The sequence below is a fragment of the Galeopterus variegatus genome, unplaced genomic scaffold (assembly GCF_000696425.1).
Source record: "Galeopterus variegatus unplaced genomic scaffold, G_variegatus-3.0.2 Scaffold5377, whole genome shotgun sequence".
NCBI classification, from domain to species: Eukaryota; Metazoa; Chordata; class Mammalia; order Dermoptera; family Cynocephalidae; genus Galeopterus; species Galeopterus variegatus.
Window position 1 is genome coordinate 119271 of NW_007731488.1, and position 26835 is coordinate 146105.

Below are 26835 nucleotides of genomic sequence, written 5' to 3' on the forward strand. Positions count from 1 at the left end.
AAAAAAGAAAAAAAAAAAAAAAAAAAAAAAAAACAGCAATGTTTTCTAAGGATACTTTTATTCACCATGTACATTAGATTGAGAAACATGTCAGTTCTTAATATCCAAGAATGTAATAATGATGATAATATTGTGTAAATATTGTTGTAGGGGGAGGAGGCTTCAGGTATGCCAATAGAGATTTTGAGGGAGGCTAAAATCCCCCAAGTAGCCGGACCTGCCTCCTGGGAGGAGACCCTGGCTTATCAGTCACTTAAAGCAGCAGTGACATCTAGGGCCACACAAAGGGTCTCCACCAGGGAACGGTAAGGAACAGGGAACAGTTTTCATTGAATTATAACTAAGCAAAGTGTGCAAAGCACAGCCATTAGAAGTATAGACTCTGGGGCCAGCCCCGTGGTTCACTCAGGAGAGTGCGGCACTGGTAGCGCCAAGGCCGCGGGTTCAGATCCTATATGGGGATGGCTGGTGCGCTCACTGGCTGAGCGTGGTGCAGACAACACCAAGCCAAGGGTTACGATCCCCTTACTGGTCAAGAAAAAAAGAAGTATAGACTCTGCATTCTAGCTTTGTACCAGCTGTGTGACCTTGGGCAAGTCACCTAACCTCGCTGAGCTTCTGTTTCCTCACCTAATAGGGATGCATGTTGCAGCTGCCTCCCTGGTGGTCATGGACATTACATGGGACAATGCTTGGGAAGCTCCTAGCATGGAGCCTAGCACACAGCAAGAGCTAAGCATTCAATGAAGCCTCTTCCTCATCAGGTTCACCACCATCACAGAGGGTATGGCATTCACGTTACCTCTCCCTGCCCTCCATTCAGCATGCACAGAAGAGGATTCCCTGTGAAGCTAATGAAGCTTGAGCGGGGGAGCCTCTCCTAAACCCTGTACTGGATTTTGTATTTGTAAATCTGTATCCTTTTTTTTAAAGAGACCCCTCAAATAGTACATGCTTCAGGCCTCGTAACACTTGGATCTCCTCCTGGGTTTACGGTCTTGGTCGAGGCAGAGCAGAGAGAAGCTGTCAGAACCCCTGCTAAAGCCTGTGTGTTTCATCTCTTCTTGCTTGGAGCTTTGCCTGGGGCTTCACAGACAACAATCAAGCCTCACCCATGCATCCTTCCACCAAAGATGTTTTACAAAGCCTTGCTCAGCCCTTCACATCAATCCCCAGGAGCTAACATGGTGATTGTCCCATTTTACAGACAAGGAAAGTGAGACCCAGAAGAGAAAGGAGGATGACCCAAGGTCTCCAGGTCAGCAAGTGACTCAGGATGGGCTGGTTTTTGAAAAGGTGACCTAATCATTTTTTTCCTCTTCTATGTCAAGAAAGTTTAACAGCTTGGATAATTCCACACTAAAGAACTTGCTTGTGTATTGGCCCTGGATTTCCTTGGAACGACCTGGTATCACCTCTTCATTCCCTGTGCCCAAGCAGGGCCCCTTCCTCCAGGCAGCTCCCCCTGGTCTCAGATGGTCGATGCTAGATAACATACCACTAAATTACACCTTCTCTTTACTTTTATTTTTGTGAACACCTAATACTTCACTGAGGGATGGCGAAGCAACTTTTCGCAGGTAGAAGCCTTGTCTTATGAGCTTAGGGCCCTTCCATGATGCCCAAGACGGGCTGGACACAGGTGAGGGACTCAGTAGGGACCTATGGTGCCATCTACTTCCAGCCCCCACTGTTGTTGACTTTTGTCAGGACTCTTGAACTCAACCTGCAGCCTTCGATCTTATAGGAATTACTTTCTTTGGGAGTCTGGAAATAGCTAGGCTTCTGGATTCCGACAAGCCAGAGTTTGAATCCCAACTCAGTAACTTGCTGTGTGAGTCTCAGCAAGTCACTTCCTCTCTCTGAGCCTCGATTTTCTCTTCTGGAAAATGGGGTAAATAATCCTCCCCCTCTGAGGGGCACTGAAAGGATTAAATAAAGTGATGCACATAAGGCAAAGTCTTACCCCTAGTAAGTGCTCATTAAATCTTAGCTTTCCCCATCAAGTATGGGCCTACTGCAGAAAAAGATCAGCTAGCGCTTATTAGGCACTTGCTGTGTACCAGGCTTAGCTCTAAGAGATTTACCTATATTACCTCATTTATATTCACCACTATGCTATGGGTTGGCACTATCATTACCCCATTTTTACAAACGAGTAAACTGAATTTCAGAGAGGTTAAGTGACTCGCCCCAGGTCACACAGCTTGGTCATTAAGTGTTCATTGCGACTGTCAAGCGAAATGTGCAACCCAGTGCCAAGCACATAGTTCGAGCTCAAAAAAGAAATCATTCCTGCAGAAGTTAGAAGCTCCAGAAAGCTGGATGGAACTCAGGCTCCAAAGAGCATTCGAGAAGGGTCAACAGGAGCTGGGGGCGTTCACGGCTCCGAGGCAGGTTAAAGGGGAGAGAGGGTTGAGGGGGGTCCGGGAAAGGCTGTCTAGACCGGGACCTCGGCGGTCTCCCGCCTCAGAGGCTTGGCAGGAGAGGGTCCTGCCGGTGGCGCGCACAGGCAGAGGAGGCGTTACCTTGGGAGGGAGGGCGAAGACCACCGGCAGCAGCGCGAGCGGCGTGAACAGCAGCACCAGCAGCCGCCGCGCGCTCCACAACTTCTTGGCCAGCGCCGCCAGCGCCCCCATCGGCGCGGTCACCCGGCGGAGCGGGCCAGCCGGGACTGGACCGCCCGGCCCCGGCGCCGGCTTAAAGCCTGGGGGAGGGTCGGGGGAGGGTCTGGGAGGGGACTGCGCCTGGGACCCCGCCCTCTCCCCACTCCCCCAGGCGGCAAAGGGTGGTGCCTGCGCCGCTGCGACTGGGGAAAAGGGCCCGGGAAAGTTGGGGAAAGTTGGGCACGCGAACTGGGGGACCCGGAGCCCAGCCGCAGAGGCGGCGTGGCCTTGGGGTACAGGCTCGCGGCTTCCCGGCTGTGTGGGCTGGCGCAACGGGCTCAACCTGTCCTTGCCACTGTACTCGCCGCCCGAGGAATGGCTGATAATGACAATGTGAGGATGTAAGGAGCTTATTAGTATGACCTGGGTTCAAATTCCGACCGTCACTGCGTGACCTTGAGCCACGGCCTCTGAACTTGCAAGTGGAAGTGATGACAACAGCCTCGACCAGACAAGTGCACGCCACGTGTTTAGCGCGGTGCCTGGCGGAGCACGCGCTCGGTGGGAGCTGATACTGCTGTGGATATTGTTCCTCATTTTCTCCCAAGGTGGGTGAGTCAACTGTGGGCTGGAGCCCAGAGGAGCCTTTTCTCTCCTCCTGGATAAATGTACAGGGCGCAATTGCTGGGTGGTTTGGAAGTTACATGATTAGTTTTTAGAGAAACTGTCAAACTGCTTTCCACAGTGGCTGTACCATTTTACATTTCCATCAGCAACGCATAAACAATCCAGTTTCTCCACATCCTTGCCAGCTTTTTTTTTCTTTTTCTCTTTTAGCTTTTTTTTCTTTTTCTCTTTTAGCTTTAACTATTTTGATAGGGATGTAGTGATATCTCATTGCAGTTTTAATTTCTGTTGCCCTAGTGGCTAATGATGTTTAACATCTTTTCATGTGCTAATTTGCCATCTGTATATCTCCTTTGGTGAACTATGAGGAAACTTCAAAAAGTTCGTGGAAAGATTCTTATTATCTTTTAATTTTATTTTCCACGGATATTTTTTGACTGCTGGCTGTCTGGTAAGGGGATCCGAACCCGTAACCTTGGTGTTACAGCATCTCGCTCTAACCAATCGAGCCAACCAGCTGGCACAAGAACTTTTTCAAGTACACTTGTATGTCTTCCCACCGTTTGCCTATTTTCTAATTGGATTGTTTGGCTTTTTGCTGTTGAGTTTTGGGAGTTCTTTATATATTCTAGATATCAGTCCTTTGTCAGATATGTTGTTAGCGAATATTTCTCCCAGTCTGTAGTTTGTGTTTTCATCCTTTTAAAGTCTCTTTCACAGCGTAAACATTTTAAATTTTGCATAGCCCTAGATCCCGGAGAGTTTCTCGCATTTTTTTTTTCCCCTAGAAGTTTTATAATTCTGAAACTCTGTATCCACGAACTAATAACTCCCCATTTCCTCCTCCTCTGGCCTCCGGCAACCACTCTACTTTCTGTCTCCATGAATTTGATTAATCTAAGTACCTCATGCTAAGTGGTATCACAGAATATTTGTCTTTTGTAACTGGCTTATTTCCCGTAGCATGTCTCAAGGTTCATTGACATTGTATCATGTGTCAGAACTTCATTCCTTTTCAAGGCTGAATAATATTCCATACATGCATATACCATTTTCGTTTATCCACTCATTTGTTGATAGACATTGGGTTGTTTCCACCTTTTGGCAATTGTAAAAAATGCTGCCATGAACATGGGCATACAGATATCTGTCTGAGGCTCTGCTTTCAATTCTTTTGGGTATTCACTCAGAAGTGAAATTGCTGGATCATATGGTGATTCTATGTTTATTTATTTATTTATTTATTTATTTTGAGGAAACACCATACTGTTTTCCACAGACAATGCATCATTTTACATTTCCACCAACAATGCACAAGGGTTCCAATTTCGCATCCTCGCCAACACTTATTTTCTGTGTGTTTTGGGTTGTTGTTTTTTTATAATAGCCATACAAATGGGTGTAAAGTGTATCTCATGATTTTGCTGTACATTTTCCTAATAATTATTGATGTAGAGCATCTTTTCATGTGCTTATTGGCCATCAATATACCTTCTTTGGAGAAATGTCTACTCAAGTCCTTTGCCCATTTTTGAATTGAGTTGCTTTTTGCTGTTTCTGTGGCTTTTTTAGTGCTTGCTCTAGATATTACATTGTATGAGAGTACTTCAAAAAGTTCGGGGAAAATTTAAAGAATTAAAAGATAATACAAATCTTCCCATGAACTTTTTGAAGTACAGTCATATATACATAACTTATCATTGTCTACTGATGTTATGATTTTACCAATTCCAGTGAACTATAGAAACCTTGCTTATCTTTATGTCCCTTTACTTTACCCTGTTTATAATATTATTGCTTTCAATATTTCCTGTACATACATTTGGAACCACATCAGACAGTGTTATAATTTGTGCTTCGACTGTCAAATATAATTTAGAAAACTCAAGAGGAATAAGAGTCGACTGCACTTACCTATATTTTTGTTTGCTGTGTTATTTCTTCCTTCCTGATGGTCCTTCCAGTATTCCTCTGTTTATCACTTCCTTTCTGTTGAAGAACTTTCTTTAGTCATTCTTTTAGAGTAGGTCTGCTGGCAACAAATTCTTCTCTTAGTTTTCCCTTACGTAAGAAGGTCTTGATTTCCCCTTCATTCCTGAAAGATATTTTCACTGGATTTAGGATTCTGTTCTTTCGGTGCTTAAAAAATGTTGTGCCCCTTCTTTCTGACCTCCGTGGTCTCTGGTGAGAAATGGCGCTATCATTTGATTTGTCCTCTGTAGGTAAGGTTCATATCTCTCTTGCTGCTTTTAAGATTTTTTTCTTTGTCTTTTATTTTCAGAAGTTTGACTATGATATATCTTGGTGTGGATTTCTTTGGTTTATCCTGTGATCGAGTTTGGATGTGTTGTCTGCCCAAAGCTCATGTCAAAATCTGATCCCCAACTTGGCAATGTTGGGAGCAGTTTTGGTTAGGGAGACAGATCACTCATGAATAGATTAACGCCCAGGTGGGGAGGGTAGTGAATGAGATCTCTCTCTGTCAGTTCCCATGAGAGCTGGTTGTTTATAGGACCCTGGCGCCTCCTCTCCCTTTCTTGCTTCCTCTCGCCATGTGATCTGCTGGTACCCACCAGCTCCCTGCCACTTTCCACCATGAGTAGAAGCAGCCTGAGGCCCATGCCAGATGCAGCTGTCCCAGAATCATAAGTCAAATAAACCTCTGTTCTTATAAATTACCCAGTTTCAGGTATTCTGTTATGAGCAACAAAAAACAGACTAGTACATCCTTTTTGGAGTTCACTCAGTTTCTTGGATCTGTAGATTTATTCTTTTGCCAATTTTTCAACTGTTACTTCTTTGAATAATTTTACACATCACCCTTTTTTTCCTTCCGTTTTAGCTGACTTCTGTCACTAGTCTGGCAAGGGAAGTGGGGATGCCACCTCATTACTACCAGATGAAAGTAGAAGTCCAGGTTCCCCTCCTCAGCCTTCATTAATACCTGAGGTGGGGGACTTCTCGTTACTGATGGACAGTGGTGGGCGTTTCAGTCCCACTAGACCTCCACTGACATTTCCCTGGCTGGGAGGGTGGAAGTGCCTTGTTTCTACTCCCCACAAGGCTTCCATTGGCACCACAGGAGGGGGATGTCCTTGTCACTGCTGGGTGGTGGAACGTCACAGCAGAAAGGGGAATGGGTGCCTCATTACTGTCAGGTGGGGTGGAATTTCAGGTTCCCCCTGTGGTCGTTGACATGTTTGTGGGGGAGAAAAGGGTCATTACTAGCCAGATGGGACAAAAGTCCTAGCTCCCTCTCAACCTTCTCGGCCACCACTCCAGTGAGGAGGTTGGGACACACTGTTACAGCTGGTGAGGGTGGAAGTCTAGTCTCTTCACTCAGCCTAGGTTGGTGGGGGTGGGGTCACAGATTCCCTGTGGTGTTTGGCTGGGGTAGAGCAGTTATTGTCTGAAAAGTTTTTGCCTTGCTAGGCTGATCCTTTCCTGCAGGATTTTGTTGAGGTTTTTTTGTTTGTTTGTTCCTGTTGGCATTTCCACATTGCCTGCTTCTTCCACTCCAAGTCTGGGGTTTAGTAGGCAAAAAGAAAACCCAGGAAATTCACCATTATGTTGTTCCTTGGGTCTCCAGATCCCAAGCCTCTGCCTTCTTCTCCCCACTTTTCAGAGTCTTCTTTTGTTTGTGTTATATGTAATGTCCAGGGTTTTCAGTTGTTCTTAGCAGGAGGCATAGAGAAAGCTATGTCTACTCCATCTTCCTGGAAGTGGAAACTCCTCTGTTATTTTATTTCCTTCCTTCTTTCCTAATACAAGAGAACTTCAAAAAGTTCATGGAAATATTCGTATAACCTTTTTTGTTTGTTTTGCATCTGGCCATAGTGTTATCTTTTAATTCTATTTTTCCACAAATTTTTTGAAGTACCCTCATATAAGCATCCAAAAGTATAAATTTACCACAGTCTGGGGAAAATATTTTTCAAAAATATATCTGACAAAGGGCTTGTATATAGAATGTATTTTAAAATCTATTACAACTCAGTAATAAGACAATGCACTTGAAAAACAGGCAATATATTTGAAAAGACATTTCACCAAAAAAAAAGTTATGCAAATAGCCAATATGCACATAAAAAGATGCTGAACATTCCACATCAGCACGGAAATGCAAATTGAAAGTATAATGTGATATCACTATGCAGCCACTAAAATAGAAACATTAAACAGATGATAACATCAAGTGTTGGCAAGACGTTAGAGCAATCGGAAGTCTTGTAGATTGCTGGTAGAAACGAAAAAATATACAACCACTTTGAAAAACAATACATCAGTACCTTAAAAACTTAAACATCCATTTATCATGCAATCCAGTAATTCCACTCATCTCGATATTTACATAAGTGAAATGAAAACATATCCACACTAAAAACCATACAAATATTCATCATAGCATTATTTACTGTAGCTGAAAACTGAAAACAACACAAATGTTCATTAACCAGTGGATGGATAAACTAATTTCAAACCTCTTCTTTGGAACATTGATACATGCAACAATATAGATAAATCTCAAAAACTCTATGCTATATGAAAGAAGCCAAACACAAAAGACTATATTCTGTATGATTATATTTATATGAGGTGTTAGAAGAGGCTAAACTTTAACAGAAACTACTAACTTTAGCAGAAAGTAGATCAATGCCATTGCCAGGTGACGGGACTTAAAAGACAGGATCAACTGACAGGAGCACGAGGAAATTTTATTTTTCAGATGATGGAAGTATTTTATTGATTGTGTTGGTGGTTTTACAACTGTATATAATTATCAAAATTCACCAACCTGAACATTTAAAATGAGTGAATTTCATTGTCTACAGTTATACCTCAGTAAAACTGGAGCAAAACTATGTTGAGTATTGAGTGTATGTAGCCATACAAATATTAATTAGGTTGAAATTGTTTTTCTTTCTCTCTCTCTCTCTCTCTCTCTCTCTCTCTCTCTCTCTCTCTCTCTCTCTCTCTATTTTGGTGGCTGGTAGGTGTGAGGATCCAAATGCTTGACCCTGCTGTTGTCAGCACCATGCTCTACTGAGTGAGCTAACCAACCAGCCAGTAGTGTTTTTTCTAATCTAGATTCTTAAAATCTCCAGTTTAATTGTGTTTTAATTATTTCTCACTTTAGTTCTGTTTCATAGTTTTGCTTCATAGATTTTGAAACTCAGTCATTAAATGTGTACACATGTAAGGATGTTATATCTTCTACCACTATGAAATCTCTTTGTCACTACAGATGCTATTTTTGTTGAATTTCACATTTTCTGATATTAATATTGCCACACTAGCTTTCTTAGGCTTAATGTTTTCATTGTATATCTTTTTCCATATTTTTACTATTAATCTGTCTATGTTTCTATATTTCTACTGTGTTTCTTATATACAGTATATCAATGGACTTTTTTTTTTTTTCCCCTTTTTTTGTCTTTTTTCGTGACCGGCAACGGATCGCAACCCTCGGTGTTGCTCCCACACCTCGCTCAGCCAGTGAGCGGGAACCGGTCTGTATGTGGGATCCGAACCCTCGGCGGGAGCGCCGCCACACTCCCAAGCGGCGCACTGTAGCAGTGCACGACCGGGCCGGCCCATCGATGGACTTTTCTTATAATCCAGTCTGGCATTCTCTGATTTTAATTGGAGAGTTTAGTTCATTTACATGTAATATAATTACCTATCTGGTTGGGTTTAAGCATCTCATTTTGCTATTTGTTTTGTATTATCTTATTTGTTTTTCATTCCTCTGTTCCTCTTCTCTTGCCTTCTTTTGTGTCAACCGAATATGTTTTTGGTACTTCATTTTATTTTCTGTATTAATTTTTAGCATTCTTGTGTGTTATTTTAGTGGTTGCTCTAGAGATTACAACATGCATTTTTATCACAGTCTACCTTCAAATGCTAATATATTGGGGCCGGCCCATGGCTCACTTGGGAGAGTGTGGTGCTGATAACACCAAGGCCACGGGTTCAGATCCCATATAGGGATGGCCGGTTGGCTCACATGGTGAGCATGGTGCTGACAACACCAAGTCAAGGGTTAAGATCCCCTTACCAGTCATCTTTTAAAAAAAAATGCTAATATATTATTTTAGGAACAGGATAAGAGCCTTATAACAGCATAATTCCATTTACCACCTTCCTCTCACTCTTTGTATTCTTATTGTTTTTTTTAATTTATTCTATAAATCCAGTGATGTACTGAAACTAACTCATTCTACCTCATGAGAGATGATTGTTAAGAGATGATTGTTATATTTTCAAAAAATCTGTGAATCAGCTGTAAAACTGATAGTAGCTTAAAATCACTCATAGTGAGAATATTTGCACCATGGAAATAATTAAAATGCTGTTAAACAAGGGCTTTTTTTCCTCAGAGAACCAGTTGTTAAACATTTACCAGAACCCCATTGTATAAATTCCACAATACATTTTTACAGCTTTTTAAACACTCAATAATCTTTTAAAGACGTATACAAAATACATAAATAAAAATAAAAGTACTTTTAAAAAGGTCTTTTGTATTACTCCAGATATTTACCCTGTCTCTTCATTCCTTCCTGCAGAACCAGAATTATTTTTCTTTTTTTCTTTCTTTTTTTTTTTTTTAAAAGATGACCGGTAAGGGGATCTCAACCCTTGGCTTGGTGTTGTCAGCACCATGCTCAGCTAGTGAGCAAACCGGCCATCCCTATATAGGATCCGAACCCGTGGCCTTGGTGTTATCAGCACCGCACTCTACCGAGTGAGCCACGGGCCGGCCCTCAGAATTATTTTTCTTTCAGATGCTAGCATTTCTTTTACCATTTCTTATAGTGCTGGTCTGCTGAAAATGAATTTTCCCTGTTTATCTGAAAGTATTTTTATTTTTATCTTTGTTTTTAAAGTTATTTCACTGGATGTTGAAGACAGGGTGACAGGGTGTTTTTTCATTTGTTTGGTTTTTGTTCTTTGTTTTTTTTCTGTTACCATTTTAAAGATGTCATTACATTGTCTTTCAAGTTTTCATTGTTTTTGGTAAGAAATGAGACGTTATTTGTATCATTATCCCCCTGCATGCAATGTACCTTTTTGTTCTGGCTGCTTGCAAGACCTCTTCATCTTTGGCTTTTCAGCAGTTTGACTATGATGTGCTTGGGTGTGGTTTCCTTTGTATTTATTTCCTTGGAGTTTGCTGAGCTTCTTGGATCTGTGCATTGATCTCCATCAATTTTGAAATGTTCCCAGTCATTATCTCTTCAAATACTTCTTTTGCCCCATTTTCTCTCTCCTCTCATTCTCGAACTCTAATTACACTTAAGCATTTGGTATCATCTTACAAATTTCAGATATTTTTTTTCTATATTTTTCACTTTTTTCCCTACATGTTTAAACTTGGGCATTTTATATTATCTGCCTTCAACCTCACTGATTCCTTCCTTTGCTGTGTCCAGTCTTCTTTTGGTCTAAGTCTTCATTTCTGATATTGTATTTTTCAACTCTAGCATTTTCATTAGTTCTTTTTAAAGTTTCCAGGTCTCTGCTGAAATTTCCCATTTATTTATGCATGTTGTTCTTTAGATCACTTCATTTTTAGCATTTTTGTGAGTTTTTTTTTAAGTCTCTGAGAATTACAAATCCTGAGCCATCTTTAGATCTGCTTCTATCGATTCTTTTCTCTCTTGACTGTCACATTTTATTGCTTTCTGTGTGTTTGTTATTCTTTGAATGTATTCTGGATATTATGTAGGAAGGAACAGTAAAGAATAAAGAAAATAATATGTACCTCCAGAAGGTAGTACTCCCCTTTTCCTGTAAGACTGAGATAGAGTATGGACTTAATCAATCTGATCTGTAGTTGAGCTGAGTTTCAGCATTGGTGCAGTTTTAGTTTGGTTCACTTCAACACTGGCTCCAAATGTTTGGAGGGCAGGATCAGAACTTTAAGTAGGGACCTGAGATCTGAGCACTGGTGAGATTCTAGAGAGCTGCCTTGGCTTTGCAGTAGAGTTTCCCAATTTTGGAATGGTGGCGGTTCTCTCCTTTCTGTAGAACCAAGTTGCCTTTTTTTTTTTTTTGGTCATGGGGGGGTCTCTTTTTTCTCATATTCTGCCTCTTGTTTCCTGCACCTTTGATTTTTTTCAGCTCTGTTTTCATTCTTCTGGCTTTTGGAGGGTTACGACCCTGCCCATTTTGAAGGCCTAGAATGTCTAGTAGGGGTGTCTCTTAGCTATCTTATACATCTCCCAGCCTCTGGTAGTCAAATACCAGAGTGCCTGGGAGAGAAGGGCCTCTCTCAATTTTTCTACCTTATTCCCCATCTTTTGTAGGTGAAAACGTATCACCTCAAATTTTCTCAGTTCTCCTGTCCTGTCCCCTGCCCCCACTTTTGAGAGTGCCTTGCACTTGAGGGAGGACCCCTTTCTCTCAGGGGAAGCCTTCTTAGCTCTCATCTCATCCCTTTCATGTATCACCCCTGTACTTGGTAAATTCAATAGTAAGAGTTGGCAGGCAAATTCAGACCTATTCTGTGAGTACGTTTCTTCCCCCATTTTAGTCTACATAGGACTTCACATGCAGCTGTTAAAAATTTAGCTGCTTTTTCCTTACCCACGTATGGTAGATTTCTCTTCCTCAGGCAGTTGCACTAGGATTAGAAGTAGTTATGAGTTTCTTCTCTCCTGTGATGATTTTGGCACTTCCTCTTAGAGTTTAGTTCCTTTGGGTTTCTTTGTGTGCTCAGCTCTCTAAGAGTTTTTAAAACTATGATTTTGTAGCTTATAAAGCCTCCTTTTTGTGTGTGTGTGGGGTTGTTACAGTGGGAGCAAGAGTTTCTTATAATTTTCTATATCAGAGCCAGACAAGATTAAACCCCACATAAAACACAGGGACTTAATGTAGACAGATAAATAGATAGATAATATATAATAGATATAGCAGGGGAAATTATATTATAAAAAGGAACTCAGCCTACTGCTCAAATCTGAATCACCTTAAATATATAACCAGATCCAATGGTCTGATCAGAAATCAGCCAGTTGATAACTTAGACCCTATAAACATGGCATGTTTGAGACAGTACTTTTTGTATTTTGAGTCTAGGTAAGATTATCAAATGCACACAAAGACATTTTTTTCACCTTGTATCTAGGAAGAGGTAAAAATTAGAACCGCACAAAGTTCTAAAAATATGAATAAGAAATAAAGTAAATTCTATGAGTTCAGCATTTTGTAACTGATCTCAGAGTGAAGGTATTCATAGATTTTATCATCAATGATCTGCTGTTTAATATGCTTGAATCATTCAGAAGAATCAGCTTTACTAAAATTTGTAATTATCATTTATATTAGTCAAGGGAATTTAACCAAGTTTGTGATCTGTGTCAAATGCTCAGGAAATGTTGGTTTTCCATTTTATTTATTTATGAATAATAATAGCCAACTCTGAGTGCTTACTCTATGCCAGGTACTGTTCTAAAAGCTTTACATGACTTAACTCATTGAACACTTAAATGACCCTGTGAAGTAGGTTCTAATTTATCCCCACTTCACAGAGAAGGAAACTGAAGTACAAGCAGCTTGAGTAACTTATCAAAGGATACACAGCTATTAAATGGGGATTCAAACCCCAGTAATCTAGTCCCAAAGTACACATGCCTAACATACAGTAATGACTCATCTTGTATGTATTTATTAAATATGAGAAATATGACTTTAATACTGAGCATTAAACAAAGTAAAATAGCAGTGGGTATTCTTCTCCATCCTCTAAATTGCATAAAGTATTAAAGGAGTTGTCAGCAATTTGAATGTATTCACTCAAGAGACTGTTTCCCAATGCTCATGACCCTCAATGACAAGAGCTACCTGCACTCCTGTAAATCTCTAGCACAGTCATTCTCAATCCTGTCTGCACTTTAAAGTCAAGTCATCTGGAGAACTTTAAAAAAGCTGTTCCCCAGGCCCCACCCTCAGAAAAGCTGATTTTACTGTCTGGGGCATGGCCCTGAGCATCAGGGTTTTTAAAAGCTCCCAGCAGATTCTAATGTGCAGACAAGGTTGAGAACCACTGTTCAAACAACTGCACTGCTTTATGACTCCCACATTCCTCAAATCTAATTCACCCATTGCTGGATTCTGCTGGAATCATATCCCTGTTGCAAAATATGAACTTCTGTAATCTAAAGGCTTCCACCTGGGCCTTATAACCCTCCCCAGATGGTACAGAATCTTGCTACCTAACATTTCTGGGACCTGGGCATGGTCTGTGGTAGGTGCCTTGTCCATGATACTTAATATTTGAATACCAAACTTGGTTCTCCAAGTAAACTTAGGATCAACCATATATACCTTTCGTCATTTGTTTTATTCAATATTTTCTGTATGGCAACCATATACAAAGCCATGTATTCAGTAATGAATAAGAATAAAAAGTTGAAATCCCTGCCCTCATGGAATTTACATGGGGGGTGGGGAGAGACAAATAATGAACAAACAAGTGAAATGTATTATAGTCAAAAGACGAAAAGATGACAAATGCTGTGGGGAAAACACAGGGAAGTGAAGAAAGGAAACAGAGAATGGGGTGCTACTTTATATGAAGTAGTTAGGGAAGCCCTCCCCCACCTCCCCAATCAGGACCCTAAGTTAAGCAGAGACCTAAGGAACGTGAGCAAGTGGGCCCTCTGCATACGTTCTCCAGGAAAAAGGAGAAGTCAAGTGCAATGGCTCCAAGGCAGGAGAAACATTTTTTTTCTTTTTTGGCAACTGGCCAGTACATGGATCTGAACCTTGACCTTGGTGTTATCTACACCACACTCTAACGAACTGAGCTACCCGGCCAGCCCTAGAGCAGGAGAAACTTGACAGGTCTTTGAGTTATCAAAGAGCTCGGAGCAGAGATGGGAGCAGAGATGGGATCAGAGATGAGCAGTCAGGAAGTAGAGGACACAGGATCTTGAAGGCTGAGTAAGGACTTTTACACTGAGCGACAAGGGCGGTCATTACAGGGATTTAAGCAGAGTGGCATATTCTGCTTTTTTTTTTTTTTTTAAGTATCAGCGTTATTGAGATATAATTCACACAGTATAAATTTACCCATTTAAAAGTGTACAGTTCAATGGTTTTTAGTACATTCGCAGTGCAACCATCACTACAATCAATTTAGAACATTTAATTACCCCCCAAAGCAACTCCACACCTATGAACAGTCACTCCCCATCTCCCCACAACCTTCCCAGCCCCTGGCAAGTACTACTCTATTTTCTGTCTCTATACATTTACTTTTTCTGGACATTTTATAAAAATGGAATCGTACAATATGCAGTCCATTTGTGTCTGGCTTCTCCCACTTAACAGAATGTTTTCAAAGTTATCCATGCCATAGCATGTATCAATACTTCATTTCTTTTTGTTTATGAGTAATATTCTGTTATAGGGGTGTGACACTTTTATTATTCATTCATCAGTTGATAGACATTTGGATTGTTTCCACTTTTTGGCTATTATGAATAACAATGCTCTGAACGTTAGTGTACAAGTTTTAGTACTGATATACATGTTCATTTCTCTTAGGTACATACCTAGGAGTGATATTTCTAGATCATATGGTAACTCTAGGTTTAACCTTTTGAGGATTGGCAGACTGTTTTCCAAGGTGTCTGCCCTGTTTTACAATCCCGCTAGCAGTATATGAGAGTTCCAGTTTTTCTACATTCTTCTCAGCACTTGTATTTATATCTCTTTTATTATGACCATCCCAGTGAGTGTGCTTTTTGTGTAAAAGATCCCTCTGGCTGAGATGATGGTGGCTTCAACCAGAGTAGTAATGATGGAGTTGATAAGAAATGATTCAATTCTGGATATATTTTGCCAGTAGAGCTGACGGGTCTTGCTGAAAGTCTGACGAGGAGGGTATGAGAGACAGGAACTGTTACTGGGATCAGATGAGGTGGTGGAATATTTTTCAGTGTGAGAGTCATACCAGTGAGGAAACAGATGAGTTTATGTTGTACCACACGGCATTTAAATAATAACATTGAATTGCATAAAGTGAAAGTTATTCCCCGTGTCACTTTCTTTGGCTCTTCATCACATGATGGACAGAGTCCCAGGTGGGTGTCGGTATCCCTTTAACACCTCATCACTTGTAAATCTTTCTCTGTAACAGACAGAGAAGGCTTTAGGGTCAGAGATTTTGGCATCTTGCTGGAATCAGACAACAGTGTTTTATCTTTATTTTATTTATTCTTATAATTACTTTTGACTTAGAGTAAGCGGGTTTTGTTTTTTATTAAAGCCCATGACTTTAAAAAAAAACCCATTTAAATTAAATCTGTTTAAGTTTACAATGTGAAGCAACTCAAAGAAAAATGCCAGGTAATTCATAGGCAGAGAGTGCATGGCGATGGCGATATTCCAAAAATTAGATGTCAAGATCTGAAATTTAGGAAGCTGCAAGATGATAAGAAGGGGGCACAGGAAGGGGCATGGTACTCACTCCCTAGCAAGGTCATGCTGCTCTCATTCCCATAAATCCCATAGGCAAGTAATTTCCCAAATGGACCCATTTCAAGCTGTGATGAAACTTTCTCCTATGACCTTTCAGGTTGGGACCTGACTCGGAGCCAGCCCAATAACCGGCTTCATCAAAGGCTCTAAGAAAACCCTGGCCAAATGGACCCATTTCAAGCTGTGATGAAACTTTCTCCTATGACCTTTCAGGTTGGGACCTTACTCGGAGCCAGCCCAATAACCGGCTTCATCAAAGGCTCTAAGAAAACCCTGGATGGAGGGGCACGGCCATCCAGGGAGCACTTTGAACCTTCGAGGCCTGAGCATGGGAGGACAGGGTACTTCAAACCAGAAAAAGTATTCCTAGGGATGTGGACCAGCCAACATCATAGAAACTCTGATCCATTCCTCAAAGTCCAAGTGGAGGCAGGTGCACCCAGAGTATACCTCACCAGGGCTCCTGGTTGGCTCCCCTATTCCAGAACCAGCTGAGAGATTAAGAGTACAATATTTGGCATTGGAGCAGAGGTTTCAATATGGTGGCTCAAATGTAATAATAATAATATTAATAATAGCAAGCACATATACCACACTGACTATGTGCCTGGCACTGTTTTCAGCTAATACTTTACACGTATTAGCTCATTTCATCCTTAGAAAACCCATGCGTTAGACAAAGCTGCACTCAAATTCTGGCTAGGCCACTTGCTTGTTGCCGGGCAAGAGGTTTAACTCCACTGGGCCTGAGTTGCCTCATCTGGAACAAGAACTATAATAATACGTAACTCATAGAGATGGTGTGAGAGTTAATAAGCAAGGGCATAGCACAGTAGCCGCACAGAGTAAGTGTTCAGTAGTTGACAGCAATTATTATTCTTCGTACTTGTTCCCACTGAGTGTTGGGGGTCTATGTTCCCACCTCTTAAATGTGGGTGGGGGCTTGTGATGCTCCAATCAATAGAACACAGAAGAAGTAGAGCTGTGTGACTTCCAAGGCTAAGTCGCAAAGCAGGTGCAGCTTCTGCCTGCTTTGCTCACTCTTGGGACCCTCGCTTTTGAAGCCCAGCCACCATATTTGAAGTTCAAACTGAAGCAGGCAGAAAACCCACACAGAGAGGGCCATATGAAGAGAAACCGAGGCTCCCAACCAACATCCAGCCACACCTACTTGGCATGTGAGTGAATGAGCCCTCAGGAGATCCCAGCCCCGAGTCTTCTAGCTGAGGCCCCAGATGTGGTGGAACAGAGACAAGCCGTCCCCCTGCTGCCCTGTCCAATTTCTGACCCATGTGATTTCTGAGCATAATAAGTGGTTGTTTATGCCATTAAGTGTTGGAGCAATCTGTTGTATAGCCATCAGTAACTGTTACTACCACTATTACTTCTATTACTTGGATTACAGCTTCTTACGGTAAGGAGAGTCTGCAGGGTACGGGGTCCCCAGCTGGACGACTTGGACCTCAGAACCCTACAGGAGGAAAGGTGGCCCCAAGGCTGGACCCACTAATTCTCTTTCTTTGTTTCTTCCCCCTTTGCATTGAAAAGGAAGTAGATTGTGGGAAGAAATTCTTAAAGAACTTCCACAGTTGATGGATGGTGTGACTAGCATTTATTTTCATCACCTGCTAGGTATGCTCATTGGACAGATGAGAAAACAGACTCAGAGAGATTAAGACATTTGCCAAGCTCACACAGCTAATGCATGATAAAGCTGAAATTCCCATGATACACGCAGCTAATCCCCCTACTCCCACCTGAATACTGATCTCTTTCCTTATTAGAGCATCAGAAGAGCAAGGAGTTGTTATGTTTGTTGAGTGAAGGAATTTAACACATGGCCTGAAAACCAGAGACACTTGGCTAAAGGAATAATCTTGTGTTCCCTCCCTTTGCCTTCCCTTTAAAGATGGTCAGAGAGACAAGTCAAGCCCCTTCATCAGTGTTGCAAACCCTCGGTGCATTGATTGAGCACTTACCATCCCCAGGCACCGTGCTCGGTGCCTCCCCAGCTTCTCTCATTTCATGTTTACAACCACATTCCAGGTGGACATGGTTACCCTCATTACAGAGGAAGAGACTGAAGCTTAGAGATGCTTCTTTGGACTCCAAAGCTTGTGCAGCTAACCCTTAATTAGACTACTTCCTAAGCCTGCCATCATGCCCACCTTCAGGTGGCAGAGTTAGGAAAACCCCAGGTTGATGGACTTTTTGGCAAGAGGCCACGTGAATTAGTCTGATCTGATCGTTGGCACTCAAGTCAAACTAGAGAAGTGACTCGTGGCACTCATAATTTTATCGTACTAATATTAGTGTGAGTAATAACTACCATTTCTTGAGGGACAATGTCTACCATTTATAAAATTGTGTTCCAAGCACTGTGATAAGAACTTCATATAGAAATGAATATAAAACTTCATACTGACCAAGGTATATACAAAGGGGAAAACTGCATCTACATTTACTTAACAGTTCAGAAGGGTAAATAAAAAATTGATTACATTGCTTGTCTCCTAGGAAGGGCACAGGGAGGCTAGATATAGCAGGGACCACCCATATCCAGCTTCCCTTAGTTAGTAGTAGCATTCCCTTGGAATACGTGACTAGCTTTAAAAAAAAAAAAAAAAAAAAAAAATCCCAGGTTTCCCTGTAGGTAGGTGTATCCATTTGATTAAGATCTGGACAATGAGAAGTTAATAGAAGTTGTGAAGGACGTCCAGGAGTGTGTCTTTAAAGAAGTACACCCTTTTGCTCTTCTCTCACCTCCTCCTTCCCAACTCCTAGAAAGTGGGTATAATGGCTTGAGCTCCAGCAGCCTTCTTGGATCATGAGGTGTTGAGAGACTTCTTGTACTGGTGGTCTGCAATGAACCATGTCTCCCACTATTCACACACTTGTGTGGTCCCCTCCCACAGTGACTCTGGGTTTGGCCATGTGACTTGTTTTGGCCAATGGAACATCAGCAAATGTGGTGCAAACAAAGGCTTAATAATCACTTGCACATAAGGGCTTGTCTTCTTCAAGTGCATCCTCTTGCAGCAGTGTCATACCATAAAGAGGCTTGGGCTAGACTATTGAATGATGAAAGACTCCATAGAGAAGAGCCCTGGAAGATGAGAAACCATCCTGAATGTTTCACCCCCAACCAAAATGCCAGCTAAATGTAGCCACCAAAGTGACCTCAACTATACCACATGAAGCAGAAGAACCATCCAACTGAGCCCAGTCAATGACAGAATTACAAGAAATAATTTTTTAAAATTATGCTGTTTCAAGTTGTGAGGTGATTTGTAATGTGGTAACAGACAACTAGAACACAAGGTGACCTTGAGAATAGAAGGTACATACTAAGGATGGTAAAGCAGAAAGATGGGAGTTGAGATCCTTAATGAATGCATGGAACTATCTCTGTGCTTCTTTTACAAGACAGTACAAACCCTGGTGTGCTGAGCCTTATATGTTTATGTGTTCAGTTATCTGCAACCGAAGTTGCTACGTTGGGGGACGTGAGCTAGCAGGAGACTTATTTTCAGGCCACTCTGTGATGAATGCTGTGGTGGTCTGGTCAGTGCCCCTTTAGGAGTGAAAGACTCCAACTGCTGGGAATGCTCCCAGCAGCCAATCCTTGGCCATCAGCCCATCTGGGGATTGCTTCAGCGAAGAGTGCCACCTCAGTCTACTTTTCATGTTTACTCATTTAGCACAGGGCCAGGTATCTATCAACCCTTCACTAATTAGTATTAATGATTTTTAATTGGGAAATTACAAGCTATGTCAGGTGTGAATAGATATATCACTTCCAGTCATCAGGACAGTGTATGCCAAGCACTGTGCTGGGCACTTTCATGAATGATCAGGTCCTGCCTAGTTCTTTGACCCCATGCCCCACCTCGCTCCCCTCAATCACTGCGTGCTCCCTTCTTCACGGCCTTCTTTCTGCTCCTTGAACATGCCGAGTTCTTTGCTTTACTGCTCCTTCTGCCTGGATCTCCCTCACCACTGCCCCCCCCAACCACTCCCACCATCACAGTGACAGTTCCTTCTCCTCACTCTGGTCTCAACTCAACTGTCACCTTTTCAGAGGGGTCCCTATGACCATCTAATCTAATGAAACACAGCTGTCCTCAACTCTACATCATTTGGAATTGTTCCACACTAGATTAAACTCCATGAGAAGGAGTTGCAATTGTCCCCTGCCACTTTCCCAGTGCCTAGAACAGTGCCTGGAACATAGTAGAGTATCGATAAATATTGAATGATTGAACATGCCTTTTCTCATTGTTTTTTATTGTTATAAACATCAATCAAAATCATGAATATCATTCATTCAACAAATGGACTGGACCAGGCTCTCCACCCAGAGCCCAACCATCGCAGCTGCCTTCTCGGCACCTACTATGCACCAGACACCATTCTGGGTGCTGGGGATGCAGCAGTGATCAAATTGGACAACAGTCTCTGCTGTCATGGAACTTTCATTTTTAGTAGCTTTATGATAAGATAAATATGTAAAACATACGGCATTATCACATGATACTTAGTGCTATGACGAAAAATAAAGTGTGAGGGAGAGAGTAGGAGGGGAGCATTGGCTCCAAATTTCAGTTTTCCCTCCACAGAAGGGATTCTCGATCCCCCTCCCCTCCTGCCCCCCACCTGAGCCCTGTACCCATCAGCATCTTTCAGAATAACATTTCATTCCAGGCCTCCGCAGCTCCAAGAGCAATATTGGCTTTGAAGCAGGTCCCAGCAGAGAGCCCTCAGACTGGGGTTGGGATCAGTCACCCCCTTTATTTCCCCTGGTGGGAGATTCAAGCAGCTTGGCCTTGCAGGGCCTTTCCTCACAATGGGGAAGTGGGCAGGCCCGGACCCCCTGGCCTGGAGTTCTGACTAACTCTGGGTTCTGGGCCATCCCCGAATCTCCTCCGTCCCAGGCAGAGGGTGAAGGTTTACAAACATGAAGAGACCTTTGATCGGCATCAAACCCCCAGCGTTCTGAATGTTTTTTGTTCCATACTCTGCTTTCGCTCCAGCAGGGAAGACGGCGGGGAGGCAGCGTATGTGCACGTGAGTGTGTGCGCTCGTGGTAGTATGAGGAAGGCTCCTGTGGCTCCTTGATTTTCTTTCCAACAAGCAGGCGGGCGCATACAAGGGAATTCAGTTTAATTCAATAAATATTTATGGAGCACCTGCCACATTCCAGGCAACATTATATAAACTAGGGCTAGAGGAGTGGACCAGACCAGGCTCCCTGCCCAGAGCCCATGTTCTAGAGGGGGACACAGAAAGTAAGCAAATGAGCAAGTGCCTGTGAAGGATGCCAGGGAGATGTGAGTGTGACAGAGAGGAACAAAGCTGCAGAGGCAGATGGGGGCAGGACAGGGGTGGGGGTATTACCTTTTATGTAGGGTGTTTGTGGGAGGCTTCCCAGACAAAGTGGCATTTGGCAGAGACCTGAAGGAAATGAGGGAGGCAGCTGTGTGAACATCTGTGGGAACAGTGTTCCCAGCAAAGGGAACAGCAACTGCGATGCCAAGTTGCGAGCATGGCTGGTGTTAGAATTACAGCCAGGAGCCCAGTGTAGACCCAAAGCGAGCAGTGGGAGAGAGGAAAGGGAAGGGGGTCAGAAAGGTGAGTGCTGGGTGGGGGCAAGTGGATCTAATGGCCCTGAGTGAGGTGGGGATTACTGAGGTGTTTTGAGCCCTGGAATGGCATGATCTGAATTGAGATCTAATAGGATTCCTAGGCTTCCATGGAAAACTGACTGTGGGGGTGAGGACAGAGGAGGGAGACGGGTGAGAAGGTAGCTGCGATGGTTGTGGCAGGGGGTGGCCAGGAGGGGAAACACAGAGGTAGGTTCTAATCATGTATTCATGAGCTTTTTATTGAAGTGTAACATAAACACAGAAAAGTGCACATATAAATGTGCGTGCAGTTTGATGAAGTTTTACAAACCAAATCCACCCATATAACCAGCACCAAGCTCAAGAAACAAAACTTGCCATTCCCCCAGAATTCCCCCGAAGCCCCCTGCAAGTCACCTCCCCTCCCCCAAGGGTAGCCACTCCCCTGACTTCCTGATTATATTTTGCAAGTAAAGCTGACAGGAATTGCTGCTGGACTGGATGGGGATAGGGTAAAATATGAGCATCAAAGGGAACTCCCAGGTTTGGGGCTGAAGTGCTGGATTCAAAGAGCTGTCGTTGACTGAGATGGGAAGGCTGTAGTGGGAGCAGAGACCAACGGTGGAACCAGAATTTTGTTTCTGGACATGTTGAGTTTTGAGATGCTTGTGAGACCCCTGGAGAGGAAACAGACCATCTTATCTAGGGGTTGCAAATTCAAATGCTCTCAGAGACAAGTAACATGCAGGTGCAGAGGTCAGGGAGTAGGAAATACTTCACTCTCCTCTTAACTCTACAGTGAGAAGGCCAGCAGGACAAGCACAATGATAAATGGTGACTGGCAGCCAGCCTCAGAGTCAAGGGGCAATGGGGAGGGGTGGGGACTGGGGCAAATTAGAGAGCACAGTTCCCCTTCTGAAGGGGGAGGTGATACCACAGGGGCCCACTGTGGCCAGACCTGCTGTTTCCAGAGAAGTCAGATATATGGATTTGTATAGGAAACCATCCTAATTATTTAATATTGGCAACTAAAAAACACTTTATGGACCCAACAAAAATGTCTACAGGTACACAAACCAGTCAGATCCAGATTAGATCCTTCACTTTACAGATGGGGAAACAGACCCAGGGAAATCAAGAATTTTCCCCAAACTCATATAGGGAGTTGGTGGCAGAGACCAGCCAAGCCTTGGGTAGGCTGTATCTCAGTCCCAAGTTCTCGCCTCCCTGCCGTTGGAGAGAAGGAGCTGGAGTCAGTCCCTCATTGCTCCTTGGTTTTGATCTAAATTGAGAGGCATGTGCTTCCCGATATGCCCCAACCCAATCAGGAAAGGCAGCAAGGTGCTACAAACAAGTATGACATTGAGGGACTGAGAGCTGTATCTGTTTTGATTAGGAATGCTTTTGGCTTCAAGTGACAGAAAACCTGAATAGCAGGGGCTTCAGCTTTACAGATGTTTACTTAGGCATGTAATAAGTCAGGGAAAGGAGGTTGGAGGTCTGACGTCGCTGAGGACAGACTCACACTCTGCCCATCTTTCCACTCCATCGTCTTCCTCTCATTGACGCTTTATCTTCAGGGGTGGCCTCATGGTCTCCCGATGGCTTCTGAACCTCCAGTTATCACCACTGTATTTAAAAGCAGGAATTATTGATGGGGATGTGTTGGGGTCAAGTCAGAGAGAGAATTTTCATATCTCTCACCTTCTACAAAAAGCAAAATCTTCCACAAAAGCAATCTTTGCAGATTTGCTATTGTGTCTTATTGACCAGGAAGTGGTCACACGCCCACCCCTTTATCAGGGACCTGTCTGACCTTCACTGGATAAATTGGGGCTCTGTCCAAAAGGAATAGGAGGTGGCTTTTGGTAGGCAACAGACAATGTCTTACACAGTCTCTACCGTTTACAGACTCTGGGCAAGCCGCTTAGCATCTCTGAGACTTGGCCCCCTCAACTGTAAAATGGATACGGTAAGTAACTTGTTTCTTACCCTGCCAGCATCCAGCTCCTATTTTTCTCATGACACACCTTGATTTTCCTTAGGGCAGTGGTTCTCAGAACAGCAGCCTCAGCATCACCTGGGAAATTGTTAGAAATGCAAATTCTCAGCCCAGTCTGAGACCTTTGATTTAGAAACACCAGGGCTGGGGCCAGGCAATGCAGGAAAGTGCACCTTGTCTATCCTTGGCTTATAAGTGGAACAAATGGTACTGTGTTGTAATCACCTGTTTGCTGGTCTGTAAAAATAATAGCAAAATAAATGATACTATAATAACAACAATGATTGCTCATTGATACAATGTACCAGGCACTGTGGTACTGCTCTATGTGTGCCATTACGTTGATGCTTGCAGTGGACACTGATGTGTGACCCAGATCCCTTCAAGAAAGGACTGATTGTCCCAGAGGCAGGGAGAGCAGTCAGCAGTCAGCCTCCCATGGTCAGCCCCTGCAGAGATTGCCTCACGGTGGGTGGAGAGTGACCTTTCCCAAGCTAACGACCTTTCCAAGGGTGGCCCACCAATGCCTGCACAATGTAGGATTGTGAATGGCCATCTCTGCCCATCTTGGGACATCTCTAAGGGCTGCAGAGCTCCCATATGGGTGGGTGAGGCTGTCATGGGGTCTGCCTCTCAGCTCCACATCTCCTTGCCCTCTCCTGCTCCCTTCCCTGCTGTGGCAGCTGATCCCAAAGGCAGGCCTTAATAAACATCCCATAAGATAAACTGCATCTCAAACTCTGCTTCCTGGGGATCCTGATCCATGGCTGTGCTCACCAGGTGGCACCATTGTTAGTCCATTTTACAGGTGAGGACACTGAGGCTCAGAGGTGTGTGGTGAGGAGGTCCCAGGCCATGCAGCTGGTATGCAAGGAGATGTGAGATGATAAGCCATCAAACTGCTGAATAGAGAAGTGGCTTTAAAAGGGTTCCTCTGGCTGCTGAGTGAGAAAGAAGTAGGGGCCATGCAGAAGCCAGGAGACCAGCAGGAAGCCATCAATTCGAGCAGTGCTGACAGAGGGGGAGGGGCTCCAGGGCGGTGGCTGGACTCTCATCACTGAAACTTCTTGAGGATCCAGCACAGAGCCAGACATAGCTTCGGCGCTCCCTAAATACCTGGTGAAGAAATGAGTGAAGAAGTAAGAGAATAGATGGAAAAATTAAGACAGGAAGGAACTAGATATCCCCACGTCTGTCTTGGTCACTCATTGTCAGTGATTAGCATAGGGCCACCACATATTGCTCAGCTAAGGGATTGCTGAGTGAATGAATAAGTTGAAGGGAGGAAGGGAGGAAAGGAGGGAAGGGAGACAGGGAGTTGGGAAGAAAAGAGGAAAGTAGAGGAAGGAGGAGGGAAAAGAAGGGAAGGAAGAAAGAAGGGAAGGAGGGAGAAAGGAGAGAAGAGAGGGAAGTCGAGGAAGCTTCTAGTTCACCTCTATACCTGTTTGCACAGGGAATGACAGTAACATGAGATCTCTCTCTGGTGGCAAAAGAAAGCCACTGTTCTTTGAATTGCAGAACCCAGAATTAAGGACACAAGAGGAGACTCCTAGTTTCCAAAAAGGTTGGTTGTAAGAACACAGCTTATCTACCAGTCTTCTGGAAGTCACTGACAGCTGTGTTAGGACTAGGGAGGCAAGTGAGGCACTTGCCCAGGGCACACATTTAAGGGGGAACCAAAAAACTCAATAATCAAGACAAACATTTTAATCTAAGTTTTAAAAATCAGTTGGCAAACTGTGGCCCACAGGCTGGCCAGCTGTTTTTGTAAATGAAGTTTCACTTGAACCAGGATCAAAATTAGCATTTACTTACTTAGTTACATCAGAAATTCTACCCTACATGCCTTCACTAATGTTGTTCCCAAATCCCCTCAACCAGCATATGGGGTGAGCGTGGTCAGCTCGTCTCATTTGACAAGAACATGGCTTGTACTGAGCATTCACTATGTCAAGCTCTAAAAGTAACTCCATTCTGGAACTACCTCTCTTGGCCCCATGGACTGGCCACAGAGCGCTTTCAAATGTTAGAGAATACAGGTCTGTTTTTTTCGGTGCTGGACACATCTCAATGTCACATCACATTTTGCTGGCTCTGCCACTCACCAATGGAGTGACCTTGGCAAGACTTAATTTCTCTGTGCCTCAGTTGTCTCCTCTGTAAAATGGGTTAACACACATAAAGAATTTAGTAATTTCCATAGTTAGCTATTGTCTTGGCAAGACTTAATTTCTCTGTGCCTCAGTTGTCTCCTCTGTAAAATGGGTTAACACACACAAAGAATTTAGTAATTTCCATAGTTAGCTATGTTAAAAATTTGGGTTTGCATCCCAGCTCTGTCACTTTCCATGACCCTAGGACATGAGATTCTACATTGCTGAGAGTTATTTCCTCATCTGTAAAATGAGGATTAGAATCCTCATCAGGTGGGGTTCGGGTGGGGAGTCACACGAAGCTGCTAGTGCTGTTGGCTCATCACTGCAAAGCACTTACTGTTCCCCACGTGGATTTGAGGGATCTGGGGGCTCCTTTGTGAGACACTGAACTAGGGAAACAATCCACTGCTCACCTAGGAATGTTTGTTAACCCCTTATTTCCCATCACGTGCTAATGGCTGGGTACACAGATGGACAATACTCCTGAGAACATTTTTGAAGTTTCTCCAGTCTCCAGTGTCTACCTCCCTTTCAACGCCTGCAAAGATCATTACTGCTTCCTGGTTCTGCCACTGCTGCTATCCGCACTGTGACTGGCCATCATGTTCCACACCCCACTGGGTGCCGGATCCTGTGCCAAGCAGTTGCAGCGTGCTGGCCACTACTTCCACCCCAGGCGACCATTCTCACAGGGCCGGCCAGTTGCAGTAGCCTTCTCACTTCCAGGTTGCTTGCCTCCACTCCTGCCCCCTACAGTCCTTTACCTACTAGCAGCCAATGCAACACTTTCAAGACACTAATCAGATGTCATCCTGCTCAAAACCCTCTGAGTCCCATTAAGAATAAAACCCAACCTTGTTACAAGGCCCTGCATGATCTGGCCCTTGCCCACCGCTCCGATCTCATTTTCTGCTCCTCCCCCTTGCTCGCTACATGCCAGCCACATTGGGCTTATTCTCCCTCAAGGACATTCCTCCTTCACCAACTTGTTATGTGATAGTTTTTCTACCTGGAATATATTCTCCCCCCCACCCCCCCATCTCCTGCATTTCTGGCTTTCCTTCACATCTTTACTAATCTCTGTCTGAAATTGTCTTAAGTATCAGAGACTGAGGATAGCCATCGTGTCCCCCTCTAAATCTCCACTAGGTGAGCACTAGGGATTTGACTTAATGCCTGTGTANCTTGGCAAGACTTAATTTCTCTGTGCCTCAGTTGTCTCCTCTGTAAAATGGGTTAACACACATAAAGAATTTAGTAATTTCCATAGTTAGCTATTGTTGTTAAAAATTTGGGTTTGCATCCCAGCTCTGTCACTTTCCATGACC

The 26835-nt window shown here is 43.4% G+C and overlaps 1 protein-coding gene across 1 annotated transcript in view; it reads right to left on the reverse strand.

Moving 5' to 3' along the window:
- Positions 1–2639, reverse strand: part of SLC13A3 (solute carrier family 13 (sodium-dependent dicarboxylate transporter), member 3) — a 76195-nt gene extending 73556 nt beyond the window's left edge. The window contains 1 exon segment of the mRNA XM_008589328.1: positions 2529–2639. Coding sequence (XP_008587550.1) covers positions 2529–2639 — 111 coding nt within the window.
- Positions 2640–26835: the final 24196 nt, after the last annotated feature.